The 19,651-nt window shown below is 43.8% G+C and overlaps 1 protein-coding gene across 1 annotated transcript in view; it reads left to right on the top strand.

Annotated features, from left to right (window-relative positions):
- Positions 1-19,651, top strand: part of Rad23 (UV excision repair protein Rad23) — a 264,575-nt gene that overhangs the window by 62,846 nt on the left and 182,078 nt on the right. Inside the window, exon 4 of the mRNA XM_037431765.2 lies at positions 17,870-18,066. Within this exon, the coding sequence (XP_037287662.1) occupies positions 17,870-18,066 (197 nt within the window). The remainder of the gene's footprint in view (positions 1-17,869; positions 18,067-19,651) is intronic.

Raw genomic sequence — 19,651 nt, 5'->3', positions numbered from 1 at the left:
GGGGTGTTTAAGTGCATACCTCATTATGCGACTCTATATATGTTTTAACAGCAAAGCTGGTAGGCAAACTATAAAGACGGCAGTGGTGTTACAAAAACTCGCTGCACCGTTGCTGAGCAACCGCCGAGGGTGTGCTGTGTTCGGTGGTTGTTTGACAACGGTGCGGTGAGTTTTTTGTTATATAAACTGACAAAAAATAAAAATCAGTATCACTGGCGAAGGTATGACTGCAATAGCAACAATTCGTAATGCTGTGATGATGCTGTATGCGCTCCTTCCTATTCAGATTTGAGTGCACGTTAAAGAACCCCAGGTGGTCTAAATTTCCGGAGCCCTCCACTACGGCGTCTCTCATAATCGTATGGTAATTTTGGGACGTTAAACCCCACATATCAATCAATCAATCAATCAGTGCTCCTTCCTATTTTTGTTACTGCACCATTACACGTGTAATGTTGTCTTTCACAAACCACACCCGATCGACTGGGGACCATCTAGAAAATCTTACAACCTTTCAATGGGATCACGCCCACAATGCATACATTACAAGTTCTTCTGGAACTTACGCGGCGACTAGGGATAAGGCTGAAATCTTTGATCGCACATGTATAAATGCCACGCACTTTGCTGTGTGGCAGATTATCGACGGCCGATGATTCATGTTTGCTGCTATCAGTCTACAGCGCGTCGCTTGTAGAGGGACGTTTAGTTTCCCGGGCACAAATTCACCCAAGTAAAAAGTTCACTCGTAAAAACAGCGGCTGCTGCCTTCGTCGACTTTACAACCCCATCAATACGAAGGCTGACAGCAAACTCTTTTGTATCCTATATTGCGGCACTCACAACTACGTAAGAGATTAAGTGCGCCCGCTTCAGATAGAAATGCTCTTATCGCACAATGTCTGCCCGTTGAGAGCGCACCACGTATTACGGTTTACGAGCCACACACTGATGCTTGCCGATATTGCGTGCGCCAGCTATCGCAACCATGCCCTTGATTAGAATCAAACCTTACGGCTGCTGCTCGAGCGACCCCCCGCCCCCTTCCCCCCGCGCCTTTTCACGCTCGTTCAAGATGGGTGGCGTGTCTTTTCTTTGCTTGAGCATTCGACAGCAGTTCGAACACGCGGTGAGACGCTAACGTGTGCGCCCTTCGAGTAACGGAGATCAGCCGTCTCCTTTAGGCTATGCTTGAGCAGCGCTCATCACCACATCTTGCCCAATTTTGCAATGTTACGCACGTGTAGAACGTACGATGCGCATGGAATGGTACCAACTTGTAGTTTACGCAGAATCATGGCGACAACGGCGAAAACCCATCAAGGTGCCATATAATTTTTATTGTAATGTAAAAAGGAAAAACAAGGCACTTCATTGCCCAGTAATGGCGCGGCGAGTGTATCTAAATTTTCTCGTGATTCTCATGTCAGCTGGGGCACTTCAATGACCGGAACATAAGTTTTCTTAGATTTGTTTTTTTTTATAGAGCACTATAGTTTTATTATGAACATAACTTGAATTATATAGTAGCTCATCTCTAGTCTTGAGCTTGTGTTCATGTTGGATCCGGTGTTTTAACTACATGTTGAACATTGCAACATTTTAACATTAAATTTTTTCATTTGTATGAGGTCTAGTAGCTGTCCAGACCGCTGCTTATGTTTTTTTCTTTGAGTTGCTGCGCTTTCACCTTTGACATTGTAAGAATATATATATATACGAATTATGGCTAGTCTGGTCACTTAATGAGCATTCCATGCTTAGTAAAAACCACTTAAGTTTTTTGTTTACCAGAAAGCAAAATTTCTAATTAACAGTGATCTGTGGCCCAAAAACTTTGCTTGAAAACTAATTTTCGATGCTCCAAAACACGCCTTTTTCTGCTCCAAAGCTGCTCCAAAACTCCTGTTTTACTCCTTCAAAGCTGCTCCCAAACTGCATTATTCCTACTCCCAAAGCTGCTACAAAAGATTGAAGCCCACATCCACCCCAGAGTAACTAAGGTCTCCTAAGAGAAGAATAGATGCATTAGGGTGTGCCGCTTGGTTAATTCACTAATAATATTATTCAGTTTGGTTATTTAGGGGGCCTGTAGCACACGCCCAGGGTAATGTGGTGGGGTTCGGCGCAGCAGGTAAGCTTAAGGATTTCAAGGTCATGCGATATATTGGCAGGGCAACAAGATTGTGAACAAAGATCAGTACCCCACCCCTTCTGGCACCAAGCCTGTCCTGTCGAAAGATATCCAAGCTAGGCAGAGTGTTCAAAATTTCAGCATCTGAAATGTCATTAGGAAGCCATGCTTCTTTTACTACGGAGAAGACACCAGATTCAACACTGCTTCACGTTTTGTATAGAAGCTGCGAATGTTAGTAAAGATACCAGGCAATGAAAAGGCAGCACAGGGCGCGGGGCTGGTGTGGTTGGTGTGGCTATAGCTAGCTATAGTTGCGCTTGCACACTTTGTTTAGCTCCATCGTGAAAGAAATGTTGTGAGCCGATGTGAATCGATTTATATCGAAGTGAATAAGGTGCAGACTTGCTTTTCGCAAAGGCGATGAGGTGTCTCGGTGCTTTCCGCACCCATTGGGAAAAATCTTCCCTGAAACTATAAGTGGTACCTTTTAACTTAAGGGCGTTGGTGAAGATGGTCTCTTTCGTCTTGAAGGCGCTAAGCCTGACGATGACTGGGTGATTACGGCCAGGGTTAAGGCAACTTAATAGGTGTACTCTTTCTATTTCTTTTGTGTCAAGAGTTATGTTTAGTTGTTCAGAGCACAGCTGAATAATTCCTTCTTCAAGGTGTGCGCGCAGTTCTGAAGAAGATTTGGGGATACCATAAGATATTAGATTGTTACGATGGGAACAATTCTCGGCGTCATCAGAATGACTTCCTAAATCAGAAATGCAACACAAAGTGTTGTCATTATCACTTTTTACGGTATCAAGCTGCTGCCGCAAGTGGTTGCCGCACAGTTGACTGACCGGCTGTTAGTTTACGCAGTTCAGCAAGAATTGCTGCCTTATCTGGCCCATGTTTGGACTTGATATCACCCGTGACAAAACAAAGGAAACGCATGACAGCTCCACACTCACAACGAGTAGCAAACAGGCGCTGCAGGCGCGGCAGCTGAAGTAAGAAGTAGTTACTCGAATTTTTATGCATAGGTTGTATGAAGAACCAACCTGCATGATGAAGTGCAAAGGGTCAGCGGTCACTCCTGCAGAAGAGCTGCCGAGTCTACAAGGCGATGCCGACAGGGGCAGTGGCTTTATAGCTAGGGAAGCGATTGATGACGTGGTCAATCAGACTTTCGAAGTTGTGCTGAGGACCAAGTGCCGAAACCGGGGTGCAGTTTGCCACGTTTAATCCTGGGCATTGTCTGCCCAAGTCGCACATCTCGAAATCCAAGCATGTAGACAGGACTATTGCACGCACACCGGTGACGTGCACGATGATGATCCAGGCGGCGCGGGAAAGAATAGCAGAGCGCTGGCTTGGTAAATAACCTCTTAATAACTGAGTCTCTTTAATCACATTATACTTGTCAAGGAATTTGTACAAGCCTACGTTTATTGCCTATACTTTAAATAAAACAGGAAGAATGGATATTGGCTTGTGGTCTGCGAATTGCCTTTTATCACCACCCTTGAGGACAGGAAATACTCTCGCTATTTTTAGGTGGTCTGGGAAAATGCCAGTTTCAAATATTTCATTTATTATACAAACGTGAGGCTATAATATCAGACATGTACTTGAGCGGAGTTGCCTTGATCTCATCAAAGCCAGCGGCTACATTATTCTTGATCTGGTTTATTAATTGTATTGCAGTCGAATTTTGATAATTTGAACTTGAAGGGGCCCGAAAATTTGCTCGAATTAAAAGAAGCTTGAAATAATGAAAGCTAAGTGAACATAGGGCTCCCCATGCAGTGGCACATGTGCATTGAGCTAACACAGGACATCCGTTATTGAAGTAATCGGTGATGCGCGTCTGCACACGTTTGGCTTGCAGCGAGTCAATCAATTTCGCACGCACGCAGCTTGCAAAGCATGCCTACTTCGGTTTCAGCATTCTCCTGGCAAGAGAAGTTGCGCGCGGCTATGTCCAGCGCCGACACTCTCTAAAGACGACAACAACGAGTGCATCTCCGCTACTACCCTCTGCGCCAAAGCCGCAACGTCCAAGAAAGGAGGAGCGTCACCACGAGGAGAGAAGCAGATCGGCATTCGAGATAAACCAATACTCCACGGCAGCTTTTTTTTTTTGTTTTGTTTCGTTTGCTCTCTTCGTGCGCGTTGTTGTAGAAGGGTTACATGGCAGGGACGAGAAAGGGGGGAAGCATGGCATAGGCGCGTGAGAGATAGCCATACTCCGCGACAGCTGTTCTTTTTTCTCTTTCTCTCTCTCTCTCTGCACGCGGCATTGGAAGGAGAAGGGTCTTTACATGGCAGGAGAGGAAAAGGGAGAAGCGTGGCACAGGTGCGTCGCAGATCAGCATTTGAGAGAGAGCAAACATTCCACCCGCAGCCTTTTCTTTCCTTTTCCTTTCCTTTTTCACACAGCGTTGAGGCATCGGAGGTGCCGCCGGGGGAGTGGGTGGGGTGCCGAGAATATTTTCGGAGCCCGTTGTGTTCGAATTAACAGTCGCAAGTGCCTGGGTGTTCAAATTACCGGGCGTTTTCACCCATTGAAGTACACATAACTTTGATGAGACCTCATCGTGAGTTCGCCCCACCGCGGTGGTCTAGTGGCTAAGGTACTCGGCTGCTGACCCGCAGGTCGCGGGTTCGAATCCCGGCTGCGGCGGCTGCATTTCCAATGGAGGTGGAAATGTTGTAGGCCCGTGTGCTCAGATTTAGGTGCACGTTAAAGAACCCCAGGTGGTCGAAGTTTCCGGAACCCTCCACTACGACGTCTCTCATAATCATATGGTGGTTTTGGGACGTTTAACCCCACATATCAATCAAATCAATCATCGTCAGTTCGAATTAAGCATGTTCGAATGAATGAGATTCGACTTTACTTTCTCTAATGTCACTTGGGATAGTGACATGGAGTTTGTAAGCCCGTACTCTTTTAATGTAACACAGGGAGCTATATCACTATCGTTTTTGTATTCTGCACATTATAACCTTATATAGTAGATGGCCCTCTATTCTTTCAAAGTACTTAAAGGCCTCTTGATTCAAATTCCATCATTCGGTTAATTCATACCAGAAAATATCTGCTGCCTTTTCACTACTGTTTGAAAATGTTTGAAAATTTGTCTGCTTATATAATCATAAGTCTAAACATGAAAAATAAGCACCTCAGGCCTTCAAGGAAGAAGGCCTCGCTAATAAACAAATGTTTGAAACAAACCATACGCATGGTAAGCTGTGATGTTTCTCTACTGGTATAGAGAGCTTCTTGCTGAAAGCCCATACAGCAAAGAAGCAGTTGGTAATTCACGATTTCTTTAAGAGGTCTGATCAGCAGTAAATGGCCAAGAAATGTGAACTTTACACCACTTTCTGTTCACCGAGCGCACAGTTAGGGCTTAAAAACACTTTAAAGATTTTTAGATGTGATAAAATCAACACTTCATCGTAATGTCTTGTGTTACCTCAGCCTGTGTCATCTATCTGAGAACTTCTGATAAATCAAACTAAACTCGGGGGTCCCTTTGAGTTTCAATTTACGAGAGTCAACTGTACAGTCGCGGCCACGTCTGTGTAGAGCACGCAAGCAAGTTTTCGCACTGTGGGTTGAAACCTTGAGGCAGTATCTGGCTCTGATCTCGTCTGCCTTACAACTAGAACACGAACGCTCCTGATACACCACTTCAGAGCACAAAACTGTCAGAAGGTTTCGCACCGCGGAGCAAAGACTGGCTGCTCACGCGCTCTACACAGACGTGGCCGCAACTGTACATCAACTAGCAAAAATAGGATGCAAAAATACACCATTACACCGCAGTTACAGTGAATGGCAATGCATAATGAACCAAAAGAATCGACTGATGCTTTTTCATGCATGGATGGAGATAAAAAAAAAACAAAGATGAAGAGAGAGGCATGAAACAGCAAATCTAATTAAAAAAAATCAATGCATAGTAACAAGGCAAAAAAAAATTAAATGCTGAGAAGAAAACGACCTGCAAAGAAATAGAGGGTTAAAAAACAATACCTTGTGAATACAGTTTTGAGCATGATGCAGCTTTATAATGTGTCTGTTGGTGCTTTGTGGAAATTGTCAATATCTCTGATAGCGACTAGTGATGCAAACAGGCGATTCCACTCGTGACATGTTCTTAGCAAGAATGAATAAGAGTAGGTGACTTGCTTTGTGAAGGTACGTGAGCTTTGAAAGAATGATAGACATGGGTGGAGGTGTAAGATACAGGTGCGATGTATTGGGATTTCTGTTCTTGGTTGTGATGAAACATTTCATAAAGAAGGCAAAGATGCGATAAGCTCCTACAAGAAGAAAGAAGGGGAATACCAACTGTTCGTTTTGTATTAGTGACAGTAGCAGTTCGATGGTGGTAGCCCCGCCGCGGTGGTCTAGTGGCTAAGGTACTCGGCTGCTGACCCGCGGGGCGCGGGTTGAATCCCGGCTGCGGCGGCTGCATTTCCGATGGAGGCGGAAATGTTGTAGGCCCGTGTGCTCAGATTTGGGTGCACGTTAAAGAACCCCAGGTGGTCTAAATTTCCGGAGCCCTCCACTACGGCGTCTCTCATAATCATATAGTGGTTTTGGGACGTTAAACCCCACATATCAATCAATCAGTTCGATGGTGGTAGTGAAGGATGAAACAGGCTGCTTGATTTTGTACGTTTTCAAATAAGTTGGTCATACTAGCATGACCAAGATCCCATATTGGGCATGCGTATTCAAGGTTTGATCTAACATCAGTAATGTAGAGCTGTTTTAGTTTCGGGGAAGCTAAAGAGAAGTTTTCTTTTAAATGATCAATAATTTGCTTACGTTTTGACATAATGCATTCAATCTGTCTTTTCCATGAGAGATTGTTAGTGGTATGTACACCAAGATATTTATAGGACATAACTTGATCAAGTGAAGTATTATGAAGTAAATAAGTAGGGCACGGTAAATTATTATGGCAAATTCTTTTATATTTTGCGTTTAGACATGTTAAAGGGGCCCCAAAACACTTTTTTAAACCATAAAATGAACACTGTGGAAGAGCTTATTGCCTCACGAATGAAACGGCACAAAAATTTTCAAGATCCATCCAGTGCGAGCAGAGTTACAAAGATTCTCTCCTCTCTCTCGTCCCGATGAAAGCGCTGGAAGCTAAGCAGGTAGGGATGACAGGCGCAAAGAAAAACATCACGCACGCCTCGTGACCATGAGCACTTTTTTTTTTCTTAAAATGCGCGGCTTTTTCAGTGCGATCGTGCGCGCACGCGTGGACAAGTTGCAGCCTCCCACGGCAATCTCTGTAACGACCGAGCGCGCCATGTTCAAATCAGCCAACGGCTGATAGATTGGCTTACTACAAGGGATTTTTGGGTTTATTCTGTAATTTGTCGAGCGAAGAAAAAGTAATGTTTAGCTGACGTTGATAATTTATTGTGAATTCCAGGCCGCGTGCTGCGCTATATTTGGCTCGCATGTTCTTGGGAGCCTTTAGTACCAATCGGCAGCGCTTTCGGACCATGCTCAAAATGTGTCGGGGCTCCTTTAAGGTACATTACCTACAGTATGTAGAAAGTTATTAGGATCACTCAGGAGTGTTGAAGAGTCATTAGGGCTTTCAATCTTGCGTTATAAAACATAATCGTCGGCAAATGTACAAATAGAACTTGTGATTTGGCAGCATACCTACTGAAAACTCGGTGATCTTGGAGCAGCGTGCCTGTAGTGTCACCTTGCAGCCAGCACGGGAAGCCACCGGGTAAACTTTCTTGCACTGCATTGACAAAATGCTGCCAGTCAGTTAAGTGGCCATTTCTGACATAGGCGGGCATGGTACATCTATGACGCTCCAAAACACCACTAACAATGCATGTGCACGAAGTATTATGCTCCTTGATATTCCTGTCTTTAGTGTGCGCTGTTAGTGCACTTCACTTGCCGGCAGCCACGTGATTGGTTGGCTTGCGTCATGTAATGCTTCCTCTCGGCCAAATCGTGCCGCACTCACACTTTAAATTAAGAGCGGTCGGGAGTGCTCAAAGTCGAAGGCTGATGCTCTGAAAGAACCAACAGAAGGTAGTCCGATCGTTCTAATTCTATTAACCAAATATGCTGCCACTTTTCAGTGCGCTCAACTGAATACACAATTATACGCTCGTGTTCTTAGATTTAACGCCAGCTCTTAAACGTTTCCGGAGCCTTGCACCAGGACAATGCCTATTGTAATTGTATCGTGGTTTTGGAACGTGAAACTGCACAGTTACTGTGAATTCTACAGGTTTTCCCACTGACTTTAATCCAAGTGCCAGCTTAAGCAATCGGCACGCCATTGAAGTAATCTGAGTGCCGAGCTGTTCAATCCATGTGCCAAACATTTAATCCAAGCGCCAACATATTTAATCCAAGTACCAACTCAATGAGGTCGTGTGCCATTGAGTTTAATCGAAGTGCCACCTTGTTTAATCTAATTGCCAATGACCTTCATTCAAGTGCCAGTCAGTTTAATCCATGCACTAGAAACTTATAGTTTGCCACTTTATCGAGCATTAATGTCAGACTAATGTAAACATAGTCACAGGAAGAACTTTTCCCTCTGCTATACATGCTAGCGCTTTTGAAATGAAGTGCGCAGTGCTATTTTCCCGTAATGTTTTGGTGTAATTGCTTCGAAATAAAAAAAAACAGTGTGTATTAATTGCATTTACGGGTGCTAAATGTATTTGCTCCTAGAGTCCGTTAGTCTATGTTTCATCGCTGCTGCATTATGCCGGCTAACCATGTACATTATCGCATATGCATAGATTTTTGTCATCTGCTGAGCAGACGGCATTTGGGTACTTATTCGCTGAGGCATTCGCAGTCGTCTGCTCAGCCCGGTAATAACAATGGTGACCGACAGAAGATATTCGTTTTTGAAATCAGAAACAACCATTGAAAACTCAGCTTGCATTGATTTGGGTTCATGTGGAATTAAGTTTTTTATGAAAGCATCAAAGGAGATACTCCTGTTTTATTTTATTTATTTATTTATGACATACTGCAGGCCCAGGTAAGGGCCCAAGCAGGAGGGGCATGGGAAGTACAAATTATAATAACCAGAGGGAAACAACATTGTAAGTATGGAACGGGAAAAGAAACAATACAAAAGTTGGCATAAAAACTAAGCATATGCAAAGCAAATTCAAGGCAAGAACAAAAAGGCATACACAAGGCATACACAAAGCATAAAAAACTTAACATCTTAACTGAGCAATAGCGTCAATATTGGACAGCTGTTCACAAGGCAAGTTGTTCCAGTCTGATATTGTACGCGGAAAAAATGAATACTTAAATACGTTAGTTTTAGTGCTATAAGGCGTTAGGGATTCAGCGTGGCGATGCCTTGTCCGGCGTGCTTCGAGCGGAGTTATGAAAGGCTGCGGGTTAAGGGATAAACGGTTATTTTTCAGCAAGAACATAAATTTTAGTCTGAGAATTTTACGCCGTATTTGTAATGTTGGAATGCTATTAGTTAGCATTAGGGTTGATGGGGAATCAGTTGAACGGTATTTGGAGAAAATGAATCTTATTGCTTTACGTTGTATCATTTCTAATGCGTCAGTGTTACGTTTGGTGTAAGGGTCCCACACAGTACATGCATATTCTAATTTGGGACGGATTAACGAGTAATAAGCTGTTAGACGAGTGTTGTGGGGAGCCTGTTTTAATTTATGCCTCAAAAAGCAGAGCTTACGGAAAGACGACTTGCAGATGTTAGAGATATGCGTATTCCAGGATAAATTGTTAGTAATAGTAACACCTAAGTACTTATATTGATTAACTTCAATTAGGGCTTTGGAAGCGATATTATATGGAAAGGATAACTTTTTAACCTTTTTGGTGATTTTCATATAGACAGACTTTTCTACATTTAATTCCATATTCCATTTTTCACACCAAGATACGATATTTTGAAGGTTAGAATTAAGTGCAGTTTGGTCGTCACTGCAAGTTATTTCATTGAACACCACACAATCATCGGCGAATAATCTGATTTGAACGGGCTCTGTAATTGTGTCAGTGATGTCATTAATGTAAATTAAAGATAACAAAGGTCCTAAAATGCTGCCCTGTGGGACTCCCGAAGTTACCGGAAGTTCACCCGAAAACTTATCATCGATAACAACAAATTGCTTACGGTTAGTCAGGTAGGCAGAAATCCAATTAATTAAATATGCTGGCAAGTTAATCACTTCGAGTTTTTTATAAGGTTACAGTGCGAAACAAGGTCAAACGCTTTCCTAAAATCTAAAAAAACTACATCAATTTGCCCAGATTTGTCAAGGACAGACGCAAAATTATGAACGATAGAAGTCAGTTGGGTAACCGTAGAAAAGCCTTTACGAAAGCCATGCTGGTAGTTAGAGAGAATATTTCTATCAGAAAGGAATTTGTTAATCTCGTTTGCTATGATATGTTCAAGCAGCTTGCACGAAGAGGATGTTAGTGAAATCGGACGATAGTTAGTTAAAAGTGTTGCATCTCCTTTCTTAGGCACAGGTACGACACGTGCTCTCAACCAATCGCTAGGAAGAACTGCAGAAGATAACGATGCATGAAAAATGACAACTAGAAAATGGGACAACTTTTCTGCATATCTGCGCAGAAAAGCATTTGGTAAAACATCCGGACCAGGTGATGACTTAGTTTTCAGATTGAGCAACATAGAAACTACCCCTGGTTGCGATACTATATCGGGTGGTATAATGTGAGGCATATGTTTTATTAACGGCAGATCATAAGAACGGGAAAAAACACTATGAAAAAATTTGTTGAAATGATCAGCAATGCTTTGCTTCTTGACGACTAGGGATCCCTCGTGTACAATTTGGTCAACTGACCTTGTTTTTTCTTTTAAGTACCTCCAAAACTTTTCCGGGGCATTTCGCATAAAACCTGGCAGCGTATGCTGGAAGTACCTTTCTTTTGCGTTTTTCACTATTTCATTTAGTTTCGGTTGAATATTTAGAATAGTATCACGAGAAGCGCCTTGTCGTCTTAAGCGTTTAATCTTTCTTTTCAGTTGTAGCGCTTCTCGCGTCATCCAGGGATTTTTCTTTGCTATTTTCTTTGTTTTCTCAGGAATAAAATTATTAATACAGTACATGCATATGTTTATAAACTTTTTCCAAAGACTGATAACATCGTCACCATGAAAACTGTTGAGACTAAAATCAAGGAAGTCCAACACACTCTCGTCTCTGGCGCGCGAGAAATCTTTAACAGTCACCCTTTTACATGGATTGATGCTACAAGACTGTATTGGACAGGAAAAATACACCATGTGGTGATCAGATATACCTGGTTCAACCGATACAGAAAAATCACTGATTGTTTGACTGACAAAGACAAGATCAAGTACCGTAGCTGACGTACCATGAACACGTGTCGGTTGATTGACAACCTGCCTCAAGTTGTGGTACAACATGATATTACTTATATAATTAGAATTTGTATTTAAATCGGGACCAGGGTATTCATTCACCCAATCTATTTCAGGCAGGTTGAAATCTCCAACAAGAAAAATTTTGTCATGAGAAAATGAAGACATGTGTTCACAGAGGTCATGCAAGAACTGAGGGGATGAATCGGGAGGGCGGTACAAGCCAAACACCAACAATGAAATATTCCAGCATGTAACCTTTAAAGTAACGCATTCAATATTTTCTGGCTGACGTAAAAGCACGACTGGAATATCGTCTTTGACCAAAATAGTTACTCCTCCTCCTCTAGTATTCCTATCACGACGAAAAGCCCGATAAGAAGGGGGGAAAACAACCGTATCGTCAATAGCTTCATGTAACCATGTCTCGGTTATCACCACTATGTGAGGGGCGTATCCTAAAATATTTGCCTCGAGTTGGTCACTTTTATTTACAATACTGCGCGCATTGATATTAAGTAGTCGTAGTTCCTTGCAGACCTCATGGGCAAGTCAGTTCTGTTTAGAAGATCCGTGGGTCCGAATATTAATTCTTGCGTTTTGGGTGTCGTCCCAGATAAATGTGTCATCATTGACACGAAGCTTGTCATCCTTTAGACTGACTTTTTTTCCCTGCTGTTTCTCCAATTTTGCACTGTCCCACAGTAGCTTGCGCTTTCTTAATGTGGTGTGCGAGTAATCATTTTGCAAAGATATGACAGTCCCTTTGAGTTTGTAGGCATTCTTTAGAATTTGTTGTTTTTCGTTATAGTCTTGAAAATAAATGATTACAGGACGTTTTTTACCGGGTCTACCAAGACGGTGAATTCTGCCGATTGATTTACACTGAACGTTAAGTTTCTTCAAAAATGCATCGTCTAAGATTTTAGATTTTAACATAGAATCGGTCTCTTGTGCTTCTTCTGGTATGCCGAAAACCACCAAATTAGAACGCCTAGATTTGTCTTCTATATCCGTCAACTTCGCCTCCAAGGACTTGACTGTATTTTCTAGAATATCAATACGTGCCACTCGCCTTTCTAATTCCGAAAAACGAGCGACCCAGTCAGCCATGAGCTTTTCCATATTATTCTGCTGAGCTCTAATGGCTGCAACTTCATCAGCTAACTTATTTTGACCAGCTAACAATTCTCTTAGCAAGGCCTCAGTTGAAGGACCGGGATTTGATTCCACGTCACCACAAATCAAAAGCAAGCACACACAAAAGACATCATTTGCACAGCTAAATAAGCGTTGTGGGCACGGTAGGACCAAAAGACCACGATGATCGCTCTTAGTTGAGCTGAAGTATTCACCAACCTGAACGAGACAGAAGAATGGCTTGTTAAACCACATAGTCGCTCCCGGTCCACCGTGCCCACTGAAAGCGTAGTGTCGGTGCTGCCTTATAAGGTGCTCTGCGGCAGTCACATGGGGTGCCGACTGCGTCTGCGCACGGGTGTCAAGAAGCACGGATATCGCACTGCTGACAGTATCACGATGTGGCTCCTCAGATGACGCTGAATACTGACGAAGCTTGCCAAATTCGGTTGGTTCGAGCTGCGGATTTATTCCGGAAGGTACACGTTCCCGTCGATGTGTGAAGCCGGCGGATCCAAGAATAAGCACCTGAACGAGACAGAAGAATGGCTTGTTAAACCACATAGTCGCTCCCGGTCCACCGTGCCCACTGAAAGCGTAGTGTCGGTGCTGCCTTATAAGGTGCTCTGCGGCAGTCACATGGGGTGCCGACTGCGTCTGCGCACGGGTGTCAAGAAGCACGGATATCGCACTGCTGACAGTATCACGATGTGGCTCCTCAGATGACGCTGAATACTGACGAAGTTTGCCAAATTCGGTTGGTTCGAGCTGCGGATTTATTCCGGAAGGTACACGTTCCCGTCGATGTGTGAAGCCGGCGGATCCAAGAACAAGCACCTGAACGAGACAGAAGAATGGCTTGTTAAACCACATAGTCGCTCCCGGTCCACCGTGCCCACTTTTCATGTAAAAGACGACCTTAGTGTTGCTGAATCGTGTTTGCTTGAAACATGCATTTATTGAATACACATAATTTTGCTTGAATAAAAAGATAACTAATATGAATGTAAAATATGGCTTCCATTTTTCACATCAGGGTCATGAGTTTACATGACCTGGCCCGGTCATGTAATGTTATACAAATCCAATTATGAGCTTTGTTGACGAACACTTATTAGTCAACATGTTCTTGCTTTTTTTATTTCTTTGCCATTAAAATGACTCCACCCGAGCCAAGCACTCATCTAAAAACTTGTACATAGCAAAGTATAGGCACTCCAAACAAGGCTCAAGTGAACCACGGCAGTAATTTTTGTTTTCACGAATACTAGTGGCGAATACCAATAATAATGATTTATTCTACCTTCCGATTATTGTCCTTTATATTGTAGAAACTGCATTTTAATTGCACTGCTGTTTTTACGCCCCGTATTGTGCTTTTCGTGCATGGATTCAACTGACTGGCACCTGAATTAAAGTCATAGGCACTTGGATTAAACACGGTGGCACTTGGATCGAATTCACTGGCACGTGGCCTGATTAAGTTGGCGCTTGGATTAAATGTTTGGCACATGGACCAAAGAGCTTGGTGCTCAGACTATTTCAATGGCATGCAGATTATTTAGGCTGCCACTTGGATTAAACTGAGAGGGGAAAACCTGTAGTAGTCAAGTATGGCAAGGATGGCTTACATGCAGAGCTGCCTGTCACAGACAGCCTCTTTTCATACAGAAGACCATTCTCACTTGTTTAGGGCTGTTAGCGCCCACTGTAGAACGTCGAAACAGCAGGTTGGCCAATAGCAGGCATAAATTGAGTCTGGATGAGATGCATGTCTTGCCATAGGGTGATGCCATGTGCCTGTGCAGCGCTCTGTATTCTGCTCACATTACTCAGGGGGCCACACTTGCATCTAAGAAAATTGAAAAACAGCAATGTAGCTGATGTAACTTGTTTCACTCGGGCCATCCCTTCTTCTGTAGCTTCCAGGCCACTCGTAGAGACTAGAAAAGAGAGATAACTCTTTCGTTACCGTGCGATATGGTTGTTTTTCATGTGCCTCGAGAAAATAGTTTTGCCAGTTTGAAAAGTACTCCAGCACGCATTGTAGCATACTAAACTTTGCAGAATGAAATGCTCTTTCCATAAAATATATGTTGTGGAGCAACAAAAATATTTTAAAATGAAGAAAATGTGAAAAATGTGAAACTCTTTATCACCAGCTGGTAAACAGTGCAGTAAAAAATACTATGTGTAAAAATATTCAAAACAAAGAAAATTTATAATATAAATTTTGTAGATAAATGACCCAAAACTGTATAAAAATAATAATGTTGCACAAAATGTTTCTCTTCACATAGACAAAGAAAATCAGAACCGAGGTGCTGCTTCATTGCTCATGCCATACGGTGAAGCATTGCATGGTTTTTCGTGAGGTACAAGTGTACTTGTACACTCTTCTCAGTAAATTTTCGTTGCCTTGCAATAAGAGTGTCCAGGTATTACAATATAGATGGATACCGGTGATGTGAATAATTCTATATAAATAAGATGTCTAATGAACTTAGTTATTTCATCTAGCGTCACCTATTTCTAAGAGCCACCTCACTCCGCATAAGTTGCTGTTCCAATATATGCATCAAAGCTTATTCCTTTGCATCTTTGCACATATAGTAATATAAAAAAAAGCAGAATATTGCGCGCAGTTCTAAAATGTTTTGCACTGCTCAGTAGTCAGGGCCAAGATGTGCTCCTGGGGCCTTCTTGCCGTTAGGAGAGGCTCTGCAGCCAGTGCCACCACACCATGCCCTAGCGAAGTGTGGACCACCCACGTAACCCGAGTGACTATAGCATTATGCACAAAAGTCGAAAGCTATACGCACTTGCGGCGGAGGAGATAACTTGAGGATGTAATCGAAACAAACCTATGAACGGCTACGAGTGTCTCAGGCTGATGCAAAACATCGTCTTCATAAAACTTGAAGCTGTGTTGCTGTCATCCACGAAATCTCGGCTCATTCTCACTCAATTCAGGTGGGGTCGCCAGGCAGTTTCAAGCAGCGCATGCGTTTTGCAGCGCTGATGCGCACCCATGTGCTCGTGACGACCGCGTAATAGGAGCGACTAGTGCCACTAAATGTGACCCTGTGTTTGATATAACGATACAAGCAAAACCAAAGTGGCTGGAAACGGGCTGTGAGAGCCTCCTGCACACTTTATACATGCGGTGGACCTTGCGAAATATTTCTTTGTAGAATAAATTTTCCCTATCTTTTAGCAACAGCTCTCTATTGATTAGCTGGCATAAATTTCTGACAATTAGTACTGCTCAACTCGGTCAAATTGCGAAGCTAACTCATAAATTCGACATTTGGCTTGGAAAGTTTCTTTTCATTACAGAACTTCGATGTTACTGTAGCGTAATCACAATTGGCATTCAGCTTTGTCAAGTTAGCCTTCCTAGTGCATTTTGCCATCTACACACGCACATTGGTATGTGCAAAGGTCTGTGAAATATCGCTATGTTGCCCAAGCCGGCAAATTAAAAAAATTCTGGAAGTTGAGTAGTTGAACTAACTACTAGAAAGTGTCGGGTGCACGCGAAAGAAATTTAACATGCCAAAATCGATGACGGAAAAGCGTCGATCACCGGTGATCGATTTGAGTAGGCGTGGTAACGAAACAGTTAAAGGTTAACTCCGGCGATTTTTTTTCACCATGTCAAGATAATGGTGCTTCTATGTTCCTGAGACACTCTTGTCACGCACCCGGTACCTGAAATGCTCAAAAATAATTTTTAATTACCGAAGACTGAAACTGAAACCCAACCAAGTGCACTTCTACGTGTGACCTAACCATTCACCCAAACTTGCCTGATTTCGCATAATGCCCGCCAGATGGCACATGTCTTCAGCTGAAGTGCTTGCTCTATTATGGGGAATATATGACGAATCGTGTGTGCCTCACAATACAACACTTGCCACTTATCTCATGCCCACCAACATGGAAAAGGAAATGGCACGCTCAACGAAGGAAGCGCCGGCTAAACCCACGCAATCCATAACAGACAAGCAGACACTGCAGTGGACCATCAGTTCCATCACTTCCGCCAGGTGAAACTGAACGGCACATGCACAATGTTGCCACTGATTCTGGATAGCGAGGTGAGCGTTTAGAGACGAGCTAGAAAATTCACTTGAAAGGAATCTTCGACACACTCGAGCTTGCCATTTGGCATGAATGGCGCAAACATGCAAATGAACGTACTCGGCGAATTTCATAAAGATCCGTGGCCTTGAAAAACCTTTGGAGTTCGTCTTTAAAGAGGCCCTGCCACACTTTTCCAGGAGGGTCTGAAGTCACTGCTGATTGGAAGTCCAGGCTCCCGTGAACACGCGGGCCAAGTATTATAGCACAGCATGCGGTCTGGAATTCACTGCGAATTGCTGCAGTCGGCTAAAAATTGCTTTCTCTTCTTTTGACAAATGATGCTAGAAGCTCAAAAATCACTCGTCACAGAGGTCGTATCAGCCATTGGCTAATCTGAGCATGGCTCACTCAATCGTTACCAGGGTCGTGACTTGTCCTCGCACATGATTGCACTGAAAAGCCACGTAATTGAAGGGAAAAAAAAGAAGTGCTCCTGCGTATGAAGTGTCTTTTTTTTCCTCATGCCATTCCTCCCTGTCTTTGGCACAAGAGGATGCGATTGCAGCATGTGACAAATCTTTGTAACTCCACTCCTACAATTCTCAAAATTTTTGCGGCGGTGTATTCGGAGGCAATAAGCTCACTTAGGGAATCCATTTTACGGCTGCTTGAAAAAGTGGTGCTGTACTCTTTGAAGGTTTATGCTATAGTAAGTCGTATTAAAGTATAATATGGCTGTTTTGTGCAGGTTTTTTAAAAAAAATGGAATAATAAGAGAGAATTGTTTCTTTAGATTTGGTGGGAGCCAGCGTGGATGCATGTGCTCGCGCTGGATTTTCGCTTGCCCTGTAATGCCAAAGTTAGTAAACTTCTAGAACGCATGGGCAGCCGACAGATGTGACACTAACGCAGGTGCCGCAAAGTGAGGGTCTTTATTTGCAAAAGTGCACGCGGACAGTGTAGAAGATGCATACAAGCCTGCACATTGATTGGTGCAGGCCAAAACGTAAGGGTAGCTAATAGGTTTCCATGTTCTGTCCTTGCTGTTTTTTTTTTTTTTTGCACCCAGCCTAAACAGTCTGTCGATGCAACGGCTGCGACACCAGGGCCTGGAGCGACTTCGACGGTGGCCTCTGCGGGGACAGCCTCGCCTGCTGCTGCGAAGCAGCCAGTTACAGATGCTCAGAAGCCTGCGGAAACACCCAGCGGCACCTCCAAAAGTCCTGTGCAGTCACCAGTGCACTCTGCGGCAACCACACCAACCTCGTGAGTGGAGTGGCTCTCATCTAGCTAGCTCTGGTGAAAGCTTGATGTGCTACATCACGGTAGCCAGACCTGGGGTTAGAAGTGTATTATTGCGATAGCAACTATATGGACACACTTGGCTGGATTTGCTACTGGTGTTAACGCCAGTGTTGGCATTGCCATCATTCACGAGGGGGAAGTTTCAGAAGACTTATATTTATTCACAAATCGCAGGACATCAGATATTAATTGAAGTAATCGGTGATGCGCGTCTGCACACGCTTGCCTTGCAGCGAGTCAATCAATTTTGCACGCAGCTTGCAAAGCATTTCTACTTCGGCTTTAGCATTCTCCTGGCAAGAGAAGTTGCGTGCGAACAGCGCCAAAACTTTCTAAAGACGACGACAACGACCGCTGCATAGCAAAACCTCCCGCTCTCCGCTACGCAGCACGCACCAAAAAAGGAGGAGCGTCTCCATGCGGAGAGAAACATTTGAGAGAAAACCAACACTCCACGGCAGCCATGTGTTTTCTTTGCTCTCTTCGCACGCGTCGTTGAAAGGAGAAGGGTTACGTGGTAGGGACGGAAAAGGGAAAAGCGTGGCACCGACGCGTGAGCGCCCCCCCCCCTCCCCTCAAGGAGTAGAGCCGTGCTCCCGCAAGGGGCAAGGGCTGCAGAAGATAGTGCCTTTTTCCTTTCCTTCCATCACACATTCATTCAACCCAGCGACAGCTTTCTTTTTTTTCTCTCTCTCTCTCTCTTTGTGCGTGACGTTGGAAGGAGAGGGGTCTTTAACGTAGCAGGGACAAAAAAAGAAGCGTGACAAGGGCGCGTCGCCAATCGGCATTTGAGAGAGAGCAGGCATTCCACCGCAGCCTTTCTTTCGTTATCATTTTCTTCGCGCGCGGCGTTCAGGTGTCGCAAGTGGTGCCGCGGGATTGGGCGGGGTGCTGAGAGCTTTTTGGAGCGCGGTATGTTCCAATTACCCGTCGCAAGGGCTTGCACGCTCTAATTACCGGGCGTTTTCGCTCATTGGAATACACATAGCTTTCACGGGACCTCATCGTGAGTTTGAATTAAGCGTGTTCGAATTATAGTAAAAGCTCATTAATTGGAACCGCAAGGGGAAGCTGCCTCAGTTCGAATGAACGAAAGTTCAAACTAACGAAAGTGAAGAACAACAATAGTACACTGCGAGTAGGGCATAACAATTTATTTTTTGAAAAAAATTTGTGATCGCGGTCTGTCTTCTTTCCTTGAAGGCGACAGCCAGCACTTTTTGCTCTAACGAGCGAATTTGGCAAAAGGCCTCTTCTCCGCCTTCTTCAAAACTTAAGAAAAGATGGGCGGCATTCAATCCGGCCATGACTTCCGCAGCAGAGGGCCGCACTGGTGCTTCGTCCTTGTCCTCATCATCGTCACTGGCAGAAACAGGTTCTGCACTTCTCACCTGACATATTATGTCGCCATCCATGAGTGCACCGCACACCACTGCACTTGAGTCCACATTGACGTGGACTCAAGTGCAGTCGACGCAACCTCCTCCTTTTGCTCGCAACTTCTGCGTCTAAGGCATCTTCAATAGTCCTCCTATTTTTATATAAG

This window comes from Rhipicephalus microplus, unplaced genomic scaffold, assembly GCF_043290135.1.
Source record: "Rhipicephalus microplus isolate Deutch F79 unplaced genomic scaffold, USDA_Rmic scaffold_14, whole genome shotgun sequence".
Classification (NCBI taxonomy): Eukaryota; Metazoa; Arthropoda; class Arachnida; order Ixodida; family Ixodidae; genus Rhipicephalus; species Rhipicephalus microplus.
This window is presented reverse-complemented; position numbering and strand designations above follow the sequence as displayed.